At 37.5% G+C, this 18,649-nt stretch overlaps 1 protein-coding gene across 1 annotated transcript in view; it reads left to right on the top strand.

The window, feature by feature from the left end:
* LEKR1 (leucine, glutamate and lysine rich 1) overlaps positions 1–18,649 on the top strand; it is a 65,543-nt gene that overhangs the window by 1,393 nt on the left and 45,501 nt on the right. Inside the window, exon 3 of the mRNA XM_075157500.1 lies at positions 10,004–10,218. Within this exon, the coding sequence (XP_075013601.1) occupies positions 10,004–10,218 (215 nt within the window). The remainder of the gene's footprint in view (positions 1–10,003; positions 10,219–18,649) is intronic.

The following is an 18,649-nucleotide window of genomic DNA, read 5'->3' as shown; positions in this document are numbered from 1 at the left end:
TTGTGCCAAATTGTTGGATGAAGTACATCAGGGAATTGTTGTTGATCTAGTACTGCTCAATATTTCCATTAATGACTTGAGGCTGTAGTTTGGTGGCACTTCAGCTGCCTGTCTTTCATTTGGATCAGTTCCTGATCTGAGTGCTACACGTATGCTAGCTCAAGGAGGAAGCAGGTGTGAGTGCAGGCACAAACTGGGAACAGAAAGGGAGTGATGTTATTTCTTTCAGTAGGAGTGTCAGTGTCGTCTGCTTTTCATTGAGCTAGGATCTTAGATTACAATAAGAAATACACTGATGCCAGTCTGGGAGGGGTTGTGAGCACTCTGGGAACAGCATTAAACTTAGTATTTTTAGTAAGAATAAGAATATTTTAAAAGAGTAAGTCCAGTGCATCAATACAAAATACACAGTAACTGATTAAGCTTCCTTGTTACTTGCCAGACCTAACACTGAGGTCTATAATCAGGTCATAAGCAGAATAATATTAACAAGGTGATGTTATAAAGAATGCAAGTATTAAATGTATTAGTTTAATTGCATGTAAAACTTGGGCCGTTATTCCTCCGTTCAGGGCTGTTGAGGTATCAGTTCTGAGCTGCAGGCTTTAAGAAAAATAATGCGACTGATGGAAATGTAGAAAAATGCAAAAATAGTAAAGAGCTTAAAAATCCTGTTGTTCTGTGAAAGGGTAATAGAGCTGGGTTCTATTTCTAGAAAATATGTGAGGGCACAGTAACAGTATTCACATGTGTAGGAAGATGGTGGTTGTCCTTCGTCTCCAGCTGCAAACTAATCTTATCCTCACCTTTCTGGACTTGCTTTGGTTGAATGTTATGGAACTCTAGATGTAGGGGTAGCTGAGCACTGGAGCAGCTCACCCAGGGGAGTTGTGGAATTCCTGCAGTGGTACTGGGGGGGACAAGTAAAGCAAGCTTTTGCTTTGGAGTGGAGCACTGGGCAGGCAATCCCTTGAGATCTCTTTCAGATCTGCAATACACCTTTAACAAAAAGATCTATATGCAGAATGCACATCAGTACTTCTAGATATATACATGAATAGGCTTATGTTCCAGTCCCATCCTACCCTGTCACCTCAGTGTGAGATGTGTGAGTTCTAAGGCAACGACAGCCCAAGATTTTGGGATCAGTTAAGTGTCAGGATTTTACATATCCTTTGCTGCTGTTTGTCTCTTCACTCAGCTGACTTGCATTGTAGTTGCAGTATAGTTACAAGAAACGGAGCTTGGTTACAAGTCATTCTCACAATTTCCTGTCTTGTATTTTCTACCTTTTATGTACACGTGTTCTTATTCCCTTCACATTCTCTGCTTCTTGGATTTTATAGCATCTCTTTTGGAATCTTTCTTTTACATTGCTCCTAACATACGCAGAATGTGTGCCAGCTGTAGATTGCTCTGCCAAACTGAGCACATGCTCCCAACATGCAGCTTGCAGGCCAAAGGAACATGTGTGTCTGGAGGGAGTATGTTAAGCATTGTGATTTCAGCTGCAGAATGAAGAATATTCACTTGCTAGGTCCCGTTTTGAGTTGGCTTGCTGGAGGTTGGGTTGTAGTGCTGACAACGGATGAAGCAGCTGTCTCAAAAGAAAGGATGCAGACCAGAGCTCTCATCATTCCTCTCCTCCGCGCACCTAGTGGATGGAGCTTCACAAGCTGCTTATCAATACTTGGAGCAGTGACATAGCTGCCTCCAAAATTGCACTCTTCTAGAGGATAGTACGGAGAGGGAAAGGGGAAGGGAGCATCTTGTGCCAACCTGGAACAGACTGTTCTGCAGACTGTTCTCCTGCCAGAGTCTGCCAGAGAGGAAGACCTGTTAAAGTAAAGCCATGGATGTCATGGCAGAAGTTGATGTAAATTGACCATTTGCAGACTGGATCCAGTAGGTGTTGCCCACTATGTTTATTAAGTTTTAAAGGAAGTTTTAATCTAGAGGGGAAGAGATTTCTTGGTATTTTGTTAATGGAATGACAGATGTGAAGGGACTTTGGATCTTTGGGTTCTGATCAATTTTGCCTTAGAGAGTCATGTAAGAATTTTACATGGCCCTGCTTCTCTCTTTCTCTCTCATTCCATCTACTGCTCTCATACCTCTTTCACACAATATGCATTGCAAGATGGGTGCTAAATGGAAAAAAAACCCCAACAGGTAAATAAACATCCACATGTCTGTTATTAAAGCTTACAGGGTTTTTTTTGTATTTACAGTTGCATACTTAATAGGAACTAATTATTAGTAAAGATCTAAATCATGGTTTGTTTCTAAAAAAATAAAAAAACCCCTAGAGTTGTGAATTTGCCTGTTAGCAGTTTGGTTACGTCACTGAGGTTTGTGAGTGTTAAAAGTCAGCAGGAGTCATTTTTCCCTGCAAGTTTCGAAGGAAGCTATGCCACATGGAGCGGTGGTGACGGCAATGTGGAGAACAGCTGCTGCTGTTTTGGCAGGAGACATAGGAGAATTGGTAACTTCCCAGGAAAGAAATAACCATGTCAGTCAATGGCAAAGTCCAAGCCATCTGTGACAGTTCTTGGGGAGGGTATTCTCTGGTTCTTAGCTTTATTTTAGGGACAGTTGTACACTTCTGGGAGGTGGTATTTGCAAATGTGGTGTGCCAGGTAGCAGGTGTTTTAGCTAAATGAGTAAGTTGGTTGGTCTGCCTCAGTAGAACCCTACATTTTCTTGTAAGTGTACTGTCACAGGACTGTAGAAAGAACTTTGCAGAGATTGCTGGCTTGTAATGCCTACTTCTTCATGTATTTACATGTCTTAAGGTTTATGCCATCAAACTCAGTCTGAGAGGTATCATAGACCACCAAACAGTAAAAAAGAAGTTAGTGTTTCTTTACTCCAATGTTATGGGTGTGTATTTTGGGGGAGTTCTCTTTTTGTTGTTTGGGGTCTTTCTGGGTTGGTTTGTTTTGGGGTTTTTTTCCTCAAGAGAGAAGAAGATTATCATATGGCACCCTGTTAGTTGTCTGTTGCTAGTGGTAGACAAATCTTTTATATGCTTGTGAACTTATAAAAGTTCTGTTTGTTTCAGCATTGTTGTTCATTTAATATAAGTAGATGGGAACATGCAGTTTTGCCCTGAAGATCTTACTGAAGTGGGAAACAAAACAGCAGCCACCTACATAAGACAATAAAATGACACCCTGACTCCTCAAAGTACCAAACAAAAAGTTATATTTAATTTTATATTTTATTTGGCAAACAAATAACCTTTGCTTAGCATAAATCATAAATTAATTGAGCACAAGATACCCTTACAGATTAGTAGTTCTCTCACGCTAGGAGCTTAAGAAAGCAAGCAGAGCAGGAACTTTGAAGCTGTGTTATACATCAGTACAGAACGTTCCGTGGTATCTGACCATCCACAAAACATCATGTACGTCACTAGTAGCAAATGGTTACTCATTAGATTTGCCATGTGTGCTATAAGTTGAGCACATTATGGTATCTTTATGAGCACGTTATGTTATCTTCAGTTTTTCTTGCTGTGTTTGAACCTGGGGTTATTTTTTGTAATAGGTTCTTACATAGTTCCAGTTGTGTTAATTAGCTAAAGGATCTGTCCTGTCCACCAAGACTAGCTTTGTAGAAGGGAACAACATAGCTATGTAATTAGTACTTACAATATCAATATGGATTTAGAAGCAGCAGCATTTCCATTCATGCCTTCCATATGAGCATAGTAGTATCTACATGTAGAATGGCAGGAGGTCTTTTCAGAGTCCTGTTGTCATGTACCTTATGAATGCTTCTTAAGATGATGTTCATGAGTTGCCCCACTGAGATTTTCAGCATTTGGCTGTAGAATTTTTAACTTTTAGATTTGGTTGGGATGACAAGCTCTGGCTATGTGAATGTTCTGAGTGGTTGTAATATGCTTTGGAAATGTTAGAAAATACCTGCTTATTTTTGGTATAAGCCCACGTTACAGCCTAAAGAGATGGAAAGCTCTCAACAGTGAACTGGTTAGCCACAGACCCATAGTTGGTTTGGGAAAACCAGTTCCCAGGCAGTAAAGGCAGCCTGCTTTGTTACCACTGTGCATTGTGGTATCAGAGGATTTGTGAAAGCAGATCTTCTGAACTTGGGTAATGATCTTCCGTTCCTAATGTGAGAATTCTGGAGTCACTGGTGGTCACCTAGGGCAGCAAAGGATTTTGATCTCTTGCTATACTAATAAGGCTAGGGCTGTATTCACTGTATTCAAGCTTTTCTCATTATTCAGGCTTTTCTGTACTCTTTCTGCAACTGGCATCCAAGTATGCTGCTAGGAATTGGAGGGATTGCAGTATCTCTTGCATCTCACGCAGTTGGGTTATAGCTAGGAGGGGCTTCCCAACTGTTGCAACTACAGCTGCAAAAAGTCAGTATTGTCAGGCAAAGATGTGGTTAACAATGGGCTAAATTATCTTTTGTCTGCGCAGGCATCTTTTTTTGCCATCTACTGCAGTTTAGTTTATAAGAACTCTCTGCTCTGTATTGCACTGGAGAGCTGGAGTGTGCCGTAACACATCCTGAAACAGCTTATGAGTACCAGTAAGGTCTGCATGGCCTGTTGGACATGTGTTAGATATTTGCCTGGCTTGTGTGAGTATGTGCAGTTACTAGCAGTGCAACACAGTCTTTTACGATTCATTAGTCTGCTTTACTCACAGGCAGGAAAAAATTAAAGCTACCTGAAATCTGAGTATTATTTCCTGTCGTGACAAACTGATTATTTCAGGGCATGTTTCAAATGAAACTTTAGAGAGCAGGACATTCTGTTTTTAATAGAAGCCTATTTCTACACTATTCATATGTATTCAAAGCAAGTACTGTGATTTTTATTTTGCAACTGCTATTTTATGGAAGTTGAGCAAATAATTATGTATGCAGCATGGCTTAGCATTACAATCTGTATTACTTTCTGACTAGATGCTGACTGAAAACTTGACTCATAATAAACTTTTTTTAAAGAACTGAAGTTTCTGCTGAGACTCTTAAAAATCGTTCTTTGAATAATAAAAAAGATCAATTTCAATCAAATAAATCTTCAGTTTTGCATATACAGCAGAAGACACTACTTTCTTCCTAGAATATCAGTTGGGCGGTTTGAGTAATGGCTTGTTTTTGTGTAATAGGGATTGGCTAGTTCGTCAGGAGAGGGACAAACAGCGTGAGAGAAATGAAAGTAGTATGAGAGAGGACGAGTAAAATAAAAATAAATTAGATTCAGATAATAAGGTGGAATCAAGTAGAGGTAGAATAAACCAATCAATATACAGAAATATTTAAGAGCACCCAGCTGCAGCGTAAGGATTTATTTCTTTTTCTTGAGTTTTATGTATTGTTTTGCTACAAATGTAGTTTGGAGAAATACAGGGGGTTTTGTTATTTGGCCAGTCCTTAAAGCAGTCTCAGTTCTGACAGACCAACTGGGGAGGGAGCAAGAGCTGTTATTACTGCGTTATGTGCTTGAGGAGCAAAGAGAATGGCGAGTGCTGCAGTTCCCTTAGGCTCTCCCTCCCCTGCACTGTAAAATTAATGTACAAGGAGTACGTCTGTGCTCGTGGCTCTATGTTTTTATTTCAGTGATGCACAGAAACATATTCAAAGCTTTTTAAAAGAATCTCATTAATTGGAGGCTTATGTTCTGGCTTTTAAGAGTCATGGCTATTTATTAGCTGCTTGTAACAGACTATTTCTAGCATAAGTGATCCATATGCTGGATGTTGTAATACCAAGGCACTGCTAAGTGAGAAAGTAGATTATTTTTCTTTTAACAAGAATTTAGCTCTTTATCGTGGTAATTTTTGCAGGTGAAATCTGAAATATCAGAGGAGAAGAATAGCAGTGCACACGCTGACGCTCCCTGTAGTTATTTGGTCAAGTTGAAATTATATAAATTCCTGTCTTGTCATTCAAAAGGCTAAAAATGGTTCAGACCACCAAAGTGATTTTTTCCTTTTTTCTCTTATAACTTGTGCTCTACAGATGCTTACGGACCTGAGTCAGGCAGATGTAATTTGAGTGACTATCCATCTTGGCTCAGTTCTCCACTTGCCCTTGGTAGCTAAAGAAATCTATGTAACCATGGAATAATATTAGTTCTTCCAAAACCGAATGCAGCTCTGAGTTGAAACTACTCCCACAGATGCTGTAGTGGAACAGCTGCTGGAATATCACAGCTAGAAATGCTACCTTGCAATATGGTTTGTTCGGGACATAGCTCTTGTCCTTTCTTATAGCATCTGGTGTAATGTGTATCAGAACTGTAGCTCAAAATCTTATGGATCAAATATCTTCCTAGTTCAAGCACTTTGTCCTCAGTAAGTTTGTTTTTCTTTTTATGTTGTTATCATGCACGCAGTACTGTTGTGCTAACTCAAATAGCAGGGTTTTTCTGGTATCTCTCTGTTGCCTTTTAAAGTCCTGTTTGCCCTGAGTTTCCCTGTCCAGGCTGACCAAAACCACAATGCTAAAATTACCTTGTTTTGTTTTTTTTTTATTCCTAATTAATTTTTTTCTATTCACTGCTTATTCTCACTGCTAAGGACATACACTGTCCCCTTTCTAGTTAGAGCTCTGATACCTTCCTTTTCTATTCCTTGCAAACTCTGCTTTTCCCTTGATTTTTTTTCTGCTTTGCATTTGAGAAGATGACAACAGTCTTTTGATCAAATGTAAATAGTGAAATATGGAATCTGAAAACATAAGTCATTGTGTATGTAATACACATTCTTAGCGGTTACACAGTGATAATATTATTCCAGAAAAGGTAGCTTTGTAAGCATAAGAACTAATGAAAATTTGATTCCTACAGATTTTTGTGTAATGGTTGATCAACTTTGGTGTCTAAGATACAAGGTCTAATGGAATCTTTTCTGCTGGACAGACCATTTATAAGGTGCTCTCCTATATGGATTATCTGATAAGGACTGTGCTCACACTCCAGAGTTTTCTTCAGCAGGGAACTTACGAAGTCTTTATTGCTTACCTGGTTGTCTAAAACTTTTAGACACAAATATTTCTGCCCTCAGTGTCAGAATTGCTTATAAATGACCAAACATTCTGGTTCACAAACTATCGAAGGGTGACAATAGAGAAATACACACATAGATGAAGTAATGTTTTTCTCTTGGAAACTGTGCAAAACCCCAAAACTTTTAATTTGTAAGTAGTCTTCAAAGCTATAAAATGCTTTCTGGCTCTGACCTTTAAATTGGTGTAGCCCTAAGATAGCTTTGTCATTATTTTGGCTGAATGAAATCAGGATCTACAGCTTGACAGCATTTCTCTGTACCTATCTGTGTGAAGCTTCAGTAACTTCTGAAAAATGTCCAACCAGCTTGGGAATTTCAGGAGATATTTTAAGTATCAACGAGGAGAACTCGGGTTGTGATGTTGACAATGCAAGAGAGAGGGGGGAAGAAAAAAAGAAAAAGAAAAAAGAGAAAGTCCTGCTTGTCATTTGACCACTATGGGCATGAGAGAGGAATCTTGGATTTAGGATGAGAATTCAGATTAGTACGGCCCTTGCTCTAACCAATTCAGGCCTTGCTCTTTGGAGCTATTCACTTTCAACTGGGTCCTGTTAATTTTCTAGGCATATTGGGCGTACATGTGCTGGATTTAAATCAGTTAGCTTGCTTATTGGTGTTAATCTACTGCAGCATGGAATTTAGTTTGGGCTAGCTTGCCTGTTGAGCATCACCCAACCCATGCCAAATTCATTACTGGTATTAGGATCTTGCTACTTACACTACAGATAGATATTTTAAAACTAGTTCAATCTATATACAGTATATTGCAGTGGTTGCAGGATAATTGTGCATGTACAGAAGCAAGGTTCTGATTAAAAGACAGAACTTGCTTTCCTTACTGCAGTAATATAAAGCCCTCGGGCTTTCCTGTGGTTTTTCGACTTTAAATACTTTTTAAATACTTTTTAAATACTTTAAAAATCTAACCTGATTGGAATTCCTTTCAAGTTTTTACTTCAGCTGAGGAATGGACGTGAAGAAGAATGGGACCCATTTCCCGCTACGTCCAGATAGATAATATTTATTGTCCTATGACTTCATTTATTTTTAAGTTCAGTAACAAAACTGAATTTGAAAACTAAAAAGTTTTAGTACTTGCATAAAACATTTTAAGTTCAGGACCCCAATTGTTTTGTTTTTAATCCTAGTACCCAGTGAAATTTCTATAACTGTTTATTTGAAAGACAGCAGTGGTGGTGCTGCATGAGAGCACAATGTTCTTTTTGGGATAAGAGCCCCCCTCCTGTGCTCCATATAACAGCTCATTTTGTCCTTTTTCAATATAGTAATTTTAGTGCTTTGGAACTTTATGGTAGTTATCCTGAACAACAGTTTCATATTTCCAAGCACAGTTTGCAGCTGCCAGGAAAAATAAACTTGCATTTTCAGCTCATTCAGAGCGACTGTAACTAGGGGTATTTTAAACTGGGGCAAAACTAAGAAATTGGAAAATAAATCTTGGCCTGGTACTTCTAGAGCATCCTGAAAGATTATTTTTATCAAGATATATTTAAAGTGCTAACGATTATTGAATCATGGGATAATGAATCTTTAATTTATGATTTTTGAAAGCTGTTTTTTCTTGTAAGTGTGATTTCTTTGAATTTATCCCAGTGTCTTAAAATGACTTTTTTTTCTTCTTCTGTAACACAAGGGATTCTTACATTTTTTGACTTAAACTGTTTGCAGTTTTCCAGCTTTCTGATTTTCGTAAGTTGTTGTGTTAAAATCCTTGTAACAGTTGATAATTGCAAGAAGGATTAAAGTGTATTTTAAGCTCTCAGTACACAAACACGCAACTGCTTTTCCAGCTGCCACCTATTTTCCATCTTTCATGTCTCCAAGCTTACCAATACCTTTTTATATTTGTTGCATTGAGGTTGTCTCTTTAGCTGTATTATGGGTGTCCTCTGATCTAGTCTTAATTCTAACCATCTCCTCTCAAATGCATTTATGCTGTGACCCAAGAACAGGGTAAAACCTGTCCTGTTCAGGGACCTGTGATCTGTGCTGGTAAGCAGATGCTTACATGTCCCCTTCTGAAGTATCAGACCTTCTTGGGTTGGTCTGGCTGATTCATTTACTCGAGATCCATTTCTTGTGCAGCTTCAGTTTTGCATCACTTGTAAACTGCACATTTTTTTCTGGCAGCGAAAATGATTAAAATACACAGGAATAACTGATACACTGAGTAATAAGTACGTATCAAAGTTAGAGCACATCTATTTGTTCATATTTATGAAGTCTTGCTTACTGCAAAGTTTAGTAATTTGATCACTTACAAAAGTATGTTTCTCAATTTAAGAAACGGTCTTTCAATTAGATGTGTATTACGTACTCTGTATTTTTTTTAATCAGTGATGAATACTTCATGCCTAATAAATGGGTTACGTTTTCCACAACACTCAAGTGCCATGGACACTACATCATAATAATTAGTCCCTTACTCATTTGAATTATTTTTGTAAAGATTGCTGGGTTACATCATTCTGTTCACTTTCCACTTTTCATCTTGCCTACTTCAATTGGCTATGAGTTGTCAAAAAACCACAGTAAATAACATTTTTCTGGCTCAGGTGATCATAAATTCATTAAGGAGATAACTCTGTAAACCACAGCATTTTATTCTAAATTAATACATCAAACACAATTCAGAGGTACTGCAGTTTAGAATTCCAGTGGGAGTTCCCACATAGTAAATTGCATAGTTAATATATCTTGTGAAGTTTCCAGTAAGTGAAAGTACTGCTATAGCTTGATTTCATTTTGCTAATGTAGAATTTTGTCTTTATTATTTGTTGAAGCAGTAACATCATCTGATCATAAATGCTCCAGAGCAGTAAACGGTTTAAACTATTCAGATTTATTATTATTACTTAGAGTCATTCAGGGTTTTTTTTGTTCAACTTGTTTCTTACAAACAATCTTATAATTTTATCTTTTTCTAGATGTCCCGGGATGAGACAGTGTGTAAATACTGTGGAGTCAGCTATTTGATACTTCATGAATTTAAGGTGATGGAAGAAAAAGTAAAAGCAATGGAAAAGGAGATTAAATTTTATGAAGGAAGTATAGAACGGGAAAAAGGACTTCAAGCAGAATTGCAGACTCTTTACCAAGACCTTGAACACTATCGAGCTGACAGCGAATCAAAAACAGAAAGGTCAGAGCATATTATCTAGTCTGATGTTATTCTCGTCTATGTGTATTAGGTAATTTCATTCCAAAGAAGTTTAAAATACAAATAAGATTTGTCTTTCTTTTATCAGATGTAACATATATACTGTAATACTTGATTTAAATCATCTTTCATAGTATTCTCTGGAAGCAAGTTTTAAATTCCTTAATAGTTTAGAAACAGTCAATACATTTAAAGTGAAAGAAAGGCCAGAAGGCATTTCGGAGGTATTTCCCCTGCACACACTCCCGAAGGGAAATGATCAAATATTTCATCTTATCATTTTGTAATAAAATTGTAATATTTTAAATGAAATTCCACAGCATCGGGAGTTTCACAGTTCTGAAGTTTTTACTTATTGTCTCATAGTAATATGGTAAAGAATTACCAGCGTTCTTACCCTGACAAGCTTACAGTTCACTCTCTGAAGGGATGATACAGACTACTAAAGCAATTATGAAAATCTTGGGTACTGCTTGTGGCATTGTTCCTCAGAAACAGGAGTTTGCAAATGCTTACTGGCAGATATGTAAAGGTCCCAATTAAAGGGGGAGTTTTGTACTCTTAAGAACTCCAGTAGTTAACACTAGACCTCAGAGCCACGTTTATATTTTTAGGGCACAATGATTAGAACCTTCAAGTGTGTTCTCTTTCAGCTCATACTTACAGGCTTTTGTTGTGTTCTGCTTCTTTATCACATCATGATAACTTTAAACTTAAAACAGGAAGTCATACTTTGAAAATATTTGTCCTTTTGATGGGCCTACAGCACAGCTTTGGTTCCTAAACCTTCAGATTGGTACACCAAATATAAAAGTTCATTTTGGGGTAGACATGAGACAACAGAGCACAAAAGGAAAGTTTCAAAGGCTTTTTTCCCCTCTGCCCGCCCTTCATTCATCATTTCTAATATTTTTCCTGTTCTTTGGGTTTGCAGTAAAGGGTGCAAAGGTAGCTATACCCAAACTAGCTTTAAAATACACGGCTGATTCATGTACTGTAAGTGGCATTCCTGAGGCAGTCCAGACAGCAGCAGTGGCTGCAGAACCTGGTGTCCACCTGTGTTAGGTTTTGTGCCACCATAATTAGAGTGCCATCGGGTTCTCAACCATGAACTTCAAGCTAGCTTGTTAGTTTTGATTTGTCCATCCTCAGCGGTTATTTATAATGTATAAAGAACTTGGACTGAGAGGGAAATTGTTGCAGTCAATACGAACTTTCAATGATATAATTAGCATTATGGGTGGGTTTTTTAGTCTTATTTTTGCCATAGGATTTCTGACCTGATATTTCTGGTTCTTAATTAACCTTCTGTTACTTTTATGCTGTTTTATGACACCATGACAACATAACAGATTTCATAATAACAAATTGTATCTTTTCTGCACTGTTCCGTGAAAGAAATACAAATGTTTTGGCCTCTTCCAGACCTGAAGCCCTGCAGAACTGCCCTTCCTTTTTTTCCCTCTTGTCTTCTACTCTTCATAGTCAGATTTAACATGGATACTATCTGCTGGTTTTCTGTATCCTAATTTTCTATCCTCATATTTTGGAATCTATTGTTATAGTCCACTGATTGTTTACAGTAGGACTATAAACACTGATATTTATAGTTGGCTAATAAAAGATACTTTATAAAAATGCAGTTGCTAAAGTTGACTACTGATAGAATAACGTGGTACAAACACGGATATCAGAAAATTCGTGGCAATTTCTTGCTCATCTGAATAAAACTGTTTGTCGGAAGCTTTTTGTAAAAATGAGATTATAATTTTAGTTATCAGCTCAGTCATTTTGATTCTGAAGACCCCCAATAGGGGTGTTTCTTGCATGACTGACTCATACCTAGTAGCAAGTGATCTAGAACTGATAACATGGGGCATTTTGAGTATTAAGGTGCTCTCAAAAGATTGGGCTGGAATGCTTTGGAACCACTACAGAAGAAACAACTATAGCTTGTCTACAGGTGAAGCACTGAAATCCATTTACGTTTTTTTTTGCGAATCACTCAAATACTGTTAAGAATTTAACATTACTATTAATGGATTTAGTTAGGCTTGTGTTTGGTAATATTACTAGTAGAAGATTCATTTTAAAACGCAAGTTCACACAAAGTTGAACAAAGTGCACATATCTTGTAGATCACTCTACTCTTATTGTTTCTTGCAATATTTTTTTCATTTGAACTGAACATCCTCCATCCACCCAATAGTCCATGTTTTCTTTGGTTTAACATCATAATTTTGAAGAGTGCATTTGCTCCTTGTTCCTTTAACGGCTCTGGGTGGCAGTTATGGTGGCAATATTCAGTGTGTTAGCAATTGCAGTGACAGCACATACTTCTTGTTGAGGATCATTTGCCAGAGGTAAACTTAAAATTTTCTTTTAGCTGACTTCTTGTAGTAAAGCTGGAAGAGTTAATAAAAATTTTATCTCTGCATTTTTTTCCCCTAAGGCTCGACTTGATTTAAAGCCTGCTGAAATCAAGTGGAATACTTTCAGTAGGCTTTCATTCAGGCCATAAATCAACTATTGTGTCTTGTTAAGTAACTTGTCTAAATATTCTTTATCTCCTCTTTACTATCTTGGGCCTCTCTTGTTACCTTGTGCTGTTGGCATAAACTAACTATTCAACATACTATCTTCTGGTTCTCACAAGGTTGACAAATCATTCCTCCCAAACTGCAAATGTTTATCAGAAGCCAAATATGCCTTTTTCTTAATCTCTGGTAGACCAAGAGATTTAATCTTTCTTGTTAGTTGCAGACTGTTTCATTTTTGTATTCCTTTTAGGTTAAAGTATTGCTATTGTTTGTATCTGTGGTTAACCTTGAAAGCCACCTGGGAACCTGAGTTTTTTGCAGAAATTAGCTACCTACCCGTTGGGATCTTGTCAGAAGAAGGGGAACCTAACCATCATGCAGTTAACTACACTGATTTGATTTAGCTATTCAAGTCTTATTCCGTGTTAAAATCGCTTTAATTCCAGAATACTTGCATGAGAGCTATTCCTGAAGGGCTGTGGCTAGCTTGAAATATCAATGCCAGTCAATACACGTGCCGACTGTGTAGGCTGCGCAGCTGGGACTGCGTTGTGCTCTGTGCCGCTGGCTCTTCTCCTACGAGATGCTGGCTACTGCTGCAAGAGCAATGATTCATGGTTAGTTAAGCTGAAAGACTGGTGTGTTGTTTGACTAACCGTTTTTGGTCTGTTACCTATTTAAACATGTTAGTAACAGGCACTTTCATTGGGGGCTTACTTCTCTAATGCATTGGAGATACAAGTATGATTGGATTTAGCCATGTCTCTGTGTGGGACCCCCCGGATTCCTGGAGTCCCTATTGCTGAGCTCATTAACAGGTTTTCTCTGGCAGTGTCTCTTGATATTTGTGACACTGTATGTGATGCTGTATTTGTGGTGCGAATTTTGATAATTCTCGCAACATCCAATATAAGAAATGTAAAATAGATTTAAATACTAAAGATGCTTTTTAAAGTATAGTAGTGCTGAATATCATGAGCGTGACAAGGAGAAAAAAACTTTTATGATGTTTAGACATGTGAAGAGGTGTATAGATACCACTTACCAAGTCCTCTCTCAAAGATCCCTTGTAAATAGATTCCTGAAAACTTTTTTACAAATCTAGCAGGAGGGGTTACTTATTGGTTACTACCATGAGACTTATGCTCCTGAGTCATGCATGTACATGTTGAAAATTTTATCCATAAATAATAAAATCTTAAAAATAATGTAAACCTAACATTTTAACTTGTGGAAACGGTGTTTTTCCATATTTTTGCTTTTTTTTTTTGTGTGTTTTCTTGAGTTTGTTAGTTCCTACCACAATGGCAAAACTTAATACCATGGAAGATGCTTTGTTGTTGAATTTGCCTAAAATAAATCTTCCTTTTTGCAACATGATTGCTAAGGAAAGCAACAGCAACTGGCTTGGTGAAGTCTAAACTTGTAATAAAACACTAAAGTGACTGGGCAGTGATAACAGCACACTGCTCTACCCTTAGATATCAACCTACACAGCAGTTTGGTAGAAATGACGTGTGGTTTCTTGTCCTAGGAGACTGAAAAGACTGGAAATGGGGAGTGGTACATGCTTTAAGAACTGTGTCATCATTTTAAAAATAGGTTTTGAAGGGAAAGAACACAAGGCAAAAAGGTCACTTTAATAGATTTCTTTTCTTTTTTTAATATGACTATTTCTGTAGAATATTTAGTGATAAAGTAGAATTGAGTTGGTGTAAAAAATCGCTGAGAGCCAAATCTGGATGAAATAAACGAAGAGGTAAAGAACTAACCTCTCCTTTTCTGAGTGTGGTTTAGGGCATACAGTCGGTTATTCTTATTATATACCATCATATGTAGGTAACTTGGGAGATTGCATATCTTTTGACTATTTTAGAAAGCATGACTGATGAACAAAACATTATAACCACTGCAGCACTGTGATGTATTTTCAGAATTATATTGGTGTATCATCTAACACATAAGAAGAAATCAGTTCATAAAGTAGTAAATGAGTGTTCTTCATCATGCTACAGATGTTCTGTGCGAGTCTCAGGTGTGTGCTCCTTCAGCAGCTGCTTGGAAAAGTAAATACAACAAGCTGCCAAGAGATACCAGCTGGGCATGGGGTTCAGTGAGTCCCTGGGTTTCGCACTCATCATTTCCCAGCAAAGGGAAATAATGTAGTGGTTTTTCATTGTAGGGAGAATATAGAGCACATAAGTGCTGGAATTTTTCTGGCTCTTTATGCATTTAATTCTACTTTTAGGTAGCTCAAGTTTCATTGTTTAGAAGTGCACAAGAGCTGGTTTTGTACTTGGAAGCGTGAGTTTTCTGGAGACAGGATATGAAGTTTACTAAGAAATAGCACCTTCAACTTTTTTATTGAATCTGTTTTGTAAATAACATAACAGTACGTACTTCTCTAATTAGCTACATGATAATTTCAGGGTGTACTTATTAACCAGGAAAAAGCAGAATTTTGTATAATGCCAAAGTGTGTTAATATGTTCTTTTTAATAGTTGCAAACTGATCTGTATATTTTACCCTGATGGTGTCATTATGATGACTCAATATGGCTCAGGCTTGTGCAGAAAGCCAGCAAAACGCCTAACAGAGTTTGTGGGACCCGGGTCCTGTGTTCACCCTCTGTACAGCAGTGAACTTCACTACTTAAAAAAAAAACCACTGACAAATCTTGTCACAGTCTCAGAAAGCCAATCGGCACAGTGCCTTGGGGAAATAATCTCTCGCTGTTAGATTCTTATGTAAAGTATGTTGAAGCCAGTGTCTTCCCAATAGGATACATGCTTTTTGCTACTGACGAGCGATAGCTCAGTCCCACTCTTGATGTGTTAAAATGGTGGTTGTTCTAGTTTTGACAAGGTTTTTTCTATTAATATGATTAAGTGCCAAGATTGATTATTAACAAACAAGACAAATTTGTTCACAGAGATAGTTCAGAAGAGTGATTCATGAGGTGCAAAACTCTGCAATAATGCTCAACCTTCTCCCAAATTCCTGATAAAATGAACTTTCTTCTGGTGAAACAAAATTCCTTATCTGGAAGGGGCTGAAACAGCAGTCAGTGGAAAATGCAAAAGGCAACATGAAATCTGCATTTTGGCTCCCATGCATACTTTTCATGTATATTTCATTAAAAATATTTTCATATTTAATAGGTAAAATTAAAATTTAAAGTTACATTTAAAAAGTTACCACAGTTTTTGGCATCTGAGAATGGTGCCACATAGTGCAAAAATGGCCTTGAGAGGTGTTTACTGACAAGGAAGCTCCAGCAAAGATTCCGCGTAAGTCCGCACGTGCCGCCATGAATGGCTAAGTTTTCTCAGGGAAGTAAAAGTAGTTCATCTCCCTCAGTGCAGGTTTTTGCGTTAGGCACGTATTTCAGTTCTTTCTCTGCTTATTGTTTGAACAGTTTATATGCTACACTTCTCTGTTATACCCTTGCGTGCTTCCAACACTAAGTCCCTGCGCAGCATCACGTACAATGGCAAAGGCCATATTTACCCATTTACTAGGGAAAGAGATCAACAGGTCGTTGTATAACTTAACTCATTGTGGACGGCACAACTGCATATGAGAGATCAAAGTCATGCTTATGTATTATTTTACTGTAACCTGGTTATGATATTCATAAATTGTCAGAGAATTGAATTTGTGTTTAATATCCTGTATTGCATGGTAGATGTAAGAAAATGGTTTGATGCACATTTGTTTAGGTTTTTTCCCTTTCCTCTAATGGGTGGTCATTTATTTGTTCACACTATAAGCTCAAGTTAAAACTTTCAATTGCTTGGGTATAGTGAATTACTATCCATTTTGTGACCACTGGTTAAAAGCAAGAAAGTTTTTAATGACCCATCAAGAAGTTTTTAATAAAGCAATTTTTCATGCCTCCGTTTACCTCCACTTTATAATTTAAGGTGAGATTTGTAAGCTTAACCCGCAGCTGTATAATTATTCTGGGCATAACTGCAAAGCCTTAAACAGTTTCATTCAGTCCATACTCAGACAGAATGTCTCGCTGAAATCCACAGGGGTTCTGCTTTATCTGCATTTATCTTTAGAAATGAGATTCAAAAGCTTTGTGGTTATTTACTGAAGAAGGTTAATGTATTGTGTGCATGTGCATACAGGACAAGGTGTTATGTTCTGGAGTTCTCTATGGCCTCAGAGCAATGAAACTTGGATGGGACCAGAGAGAGAACACAGGCTAATCCTTGAATACTGAGACACCTATTGTCTCTTCTGTTTTTGACTTCCTCTTGCACTTGACTCTCCTTTTAAGACTGCAAAATGGGAAGGTGGCTACCCAGAGAAAAATCTGGGGTAAGCTCTTTTGACATGGCTGTGTTCTGAAGGCTTCTCTAGTAAAGGGAAGAGGTGAGTATGGGATGGATGAAGGTCGCTTGCTAATCTAGATCACTGGGCTCGGTGGATTTGGAGGTCAGGGAGCCTCTCATCAGAGGGAAAATACAGAAAAAGAGATTTCATGTTTGGCAAGAAAGAAGCAGTGAAAAGATGGGTTTACTCGGATTGTGACTGTTTTAGAATTCAGGGGGAAAATTTAGTTTCCACTTCCATTCAAAGATGTAATAATGTATGTAACAGAGTTGGCTTAATCAGCAAGACACTTGTCTAGTTTGGAAAAAAATGATGTTTTTGAAACATTTTGAAAAAAACACATAAAATGACATATATTTGTATTATGTTAGGGAAACACAATGTATTGTCTTACTTCATATAATATATGGTCTCTACTGTACCTGCAAATCTAGAAACCAAGATGATTTCTGCTTGGGAAGTATACTCAAACATACACCTTGGGAAACTTCTGTTTGAATTTGCTGGTGCAAATTTGTAATATAAGTAAAAAGTCACCTATAAATTTGCCTTGGCGTCATTTCTTTTTTTTATGCAATTATCAAATTACTCATAACTGTAATCTCATTTTTTTAAACTGAATCAGTGTAACTCCACTGACTTCTAAGAAGTTATTCCTGAGTTGCAGTGCTCTGACAGTACTGAGTATGACTGCTATGACTGAGATTGTGTAAATTGTAATTACTGTAGAAGGTGGATTGGTAGCTCCGGGAAATTAAATCTTGGGTTTCTTCAAAAATAAATTTTGAAGTGGTTGTGACAAGGCAGTCATCTTTCTATCATTGTTTTCCAGACCTGTTCCAGAGATTTACCTTTGCTGGAGCAAAAATTATCCAAGCTGTCTTCACAATACATTTTATATTTCTGCTGAGATAATAAAGAAAGATAACAATTAATGCAAGTTTTGAAATGACTGTCAGCCTACATGAGACTTGATAGAGACTTTCACAAAAAGCCTCTTGATTGGTTGTCAGAGATAATTTTCATTTGCTGTCAAATTGGGCCGTATGGTAACCTGCAATCAACAGGTGAATGATTCTGTAGTGGCACATGAAAACTATTAAATAGTCTTGTCTTAACTTGAATAGTCTGTGCTGAACAGAATATAAAAAAAGACAATTATGAAGAAGTTTGTGGATGATATGTGCAGTGAGTTTCAGACTGTGCAATTTTATACATATTCTATCCCAATTTATGAATGAATACTCAGCTTCTTCAAAGGGATGCAAACTGACTTGTCTGTTGGAAGGAATGCAACATGCTGAAATAAAAATGAGCAACTAGGGGCTCTGAGCAGGTCCTAGAGTTTCATGGAGCTGAAAATACTGTAGTGACACTTTTTTAATTGACAGTATGTTCCAGCCTCCTCTGTGCATACTGTCCCTGCTGACTCCAGGCAACTGGGGATGCAGTTGCTCATTCAAGCGTAAATGGGTCCTACCAAGACTCGTAAAGGAGCTGTGTACCACGTAGTCTGTAAAGATAG

This window comes from Calonectris borealis, chromosome 9 (assembly GCF_964195595.1).
Source record: "Calonectris borealis chromosome 9, bCalBor7.hap1.2, whole genome shotgun sequence".
In the NCBI taxonomy this organism is placed as follows: Eukaryota; Metazoa; Chordata; class Aves; order Procellariiformes; family Procellariidae; genus Calonectris; species Calonectris borealis.
This window is presented reverse-complemented; position numbering and strand designations above follow the sequence as displayed.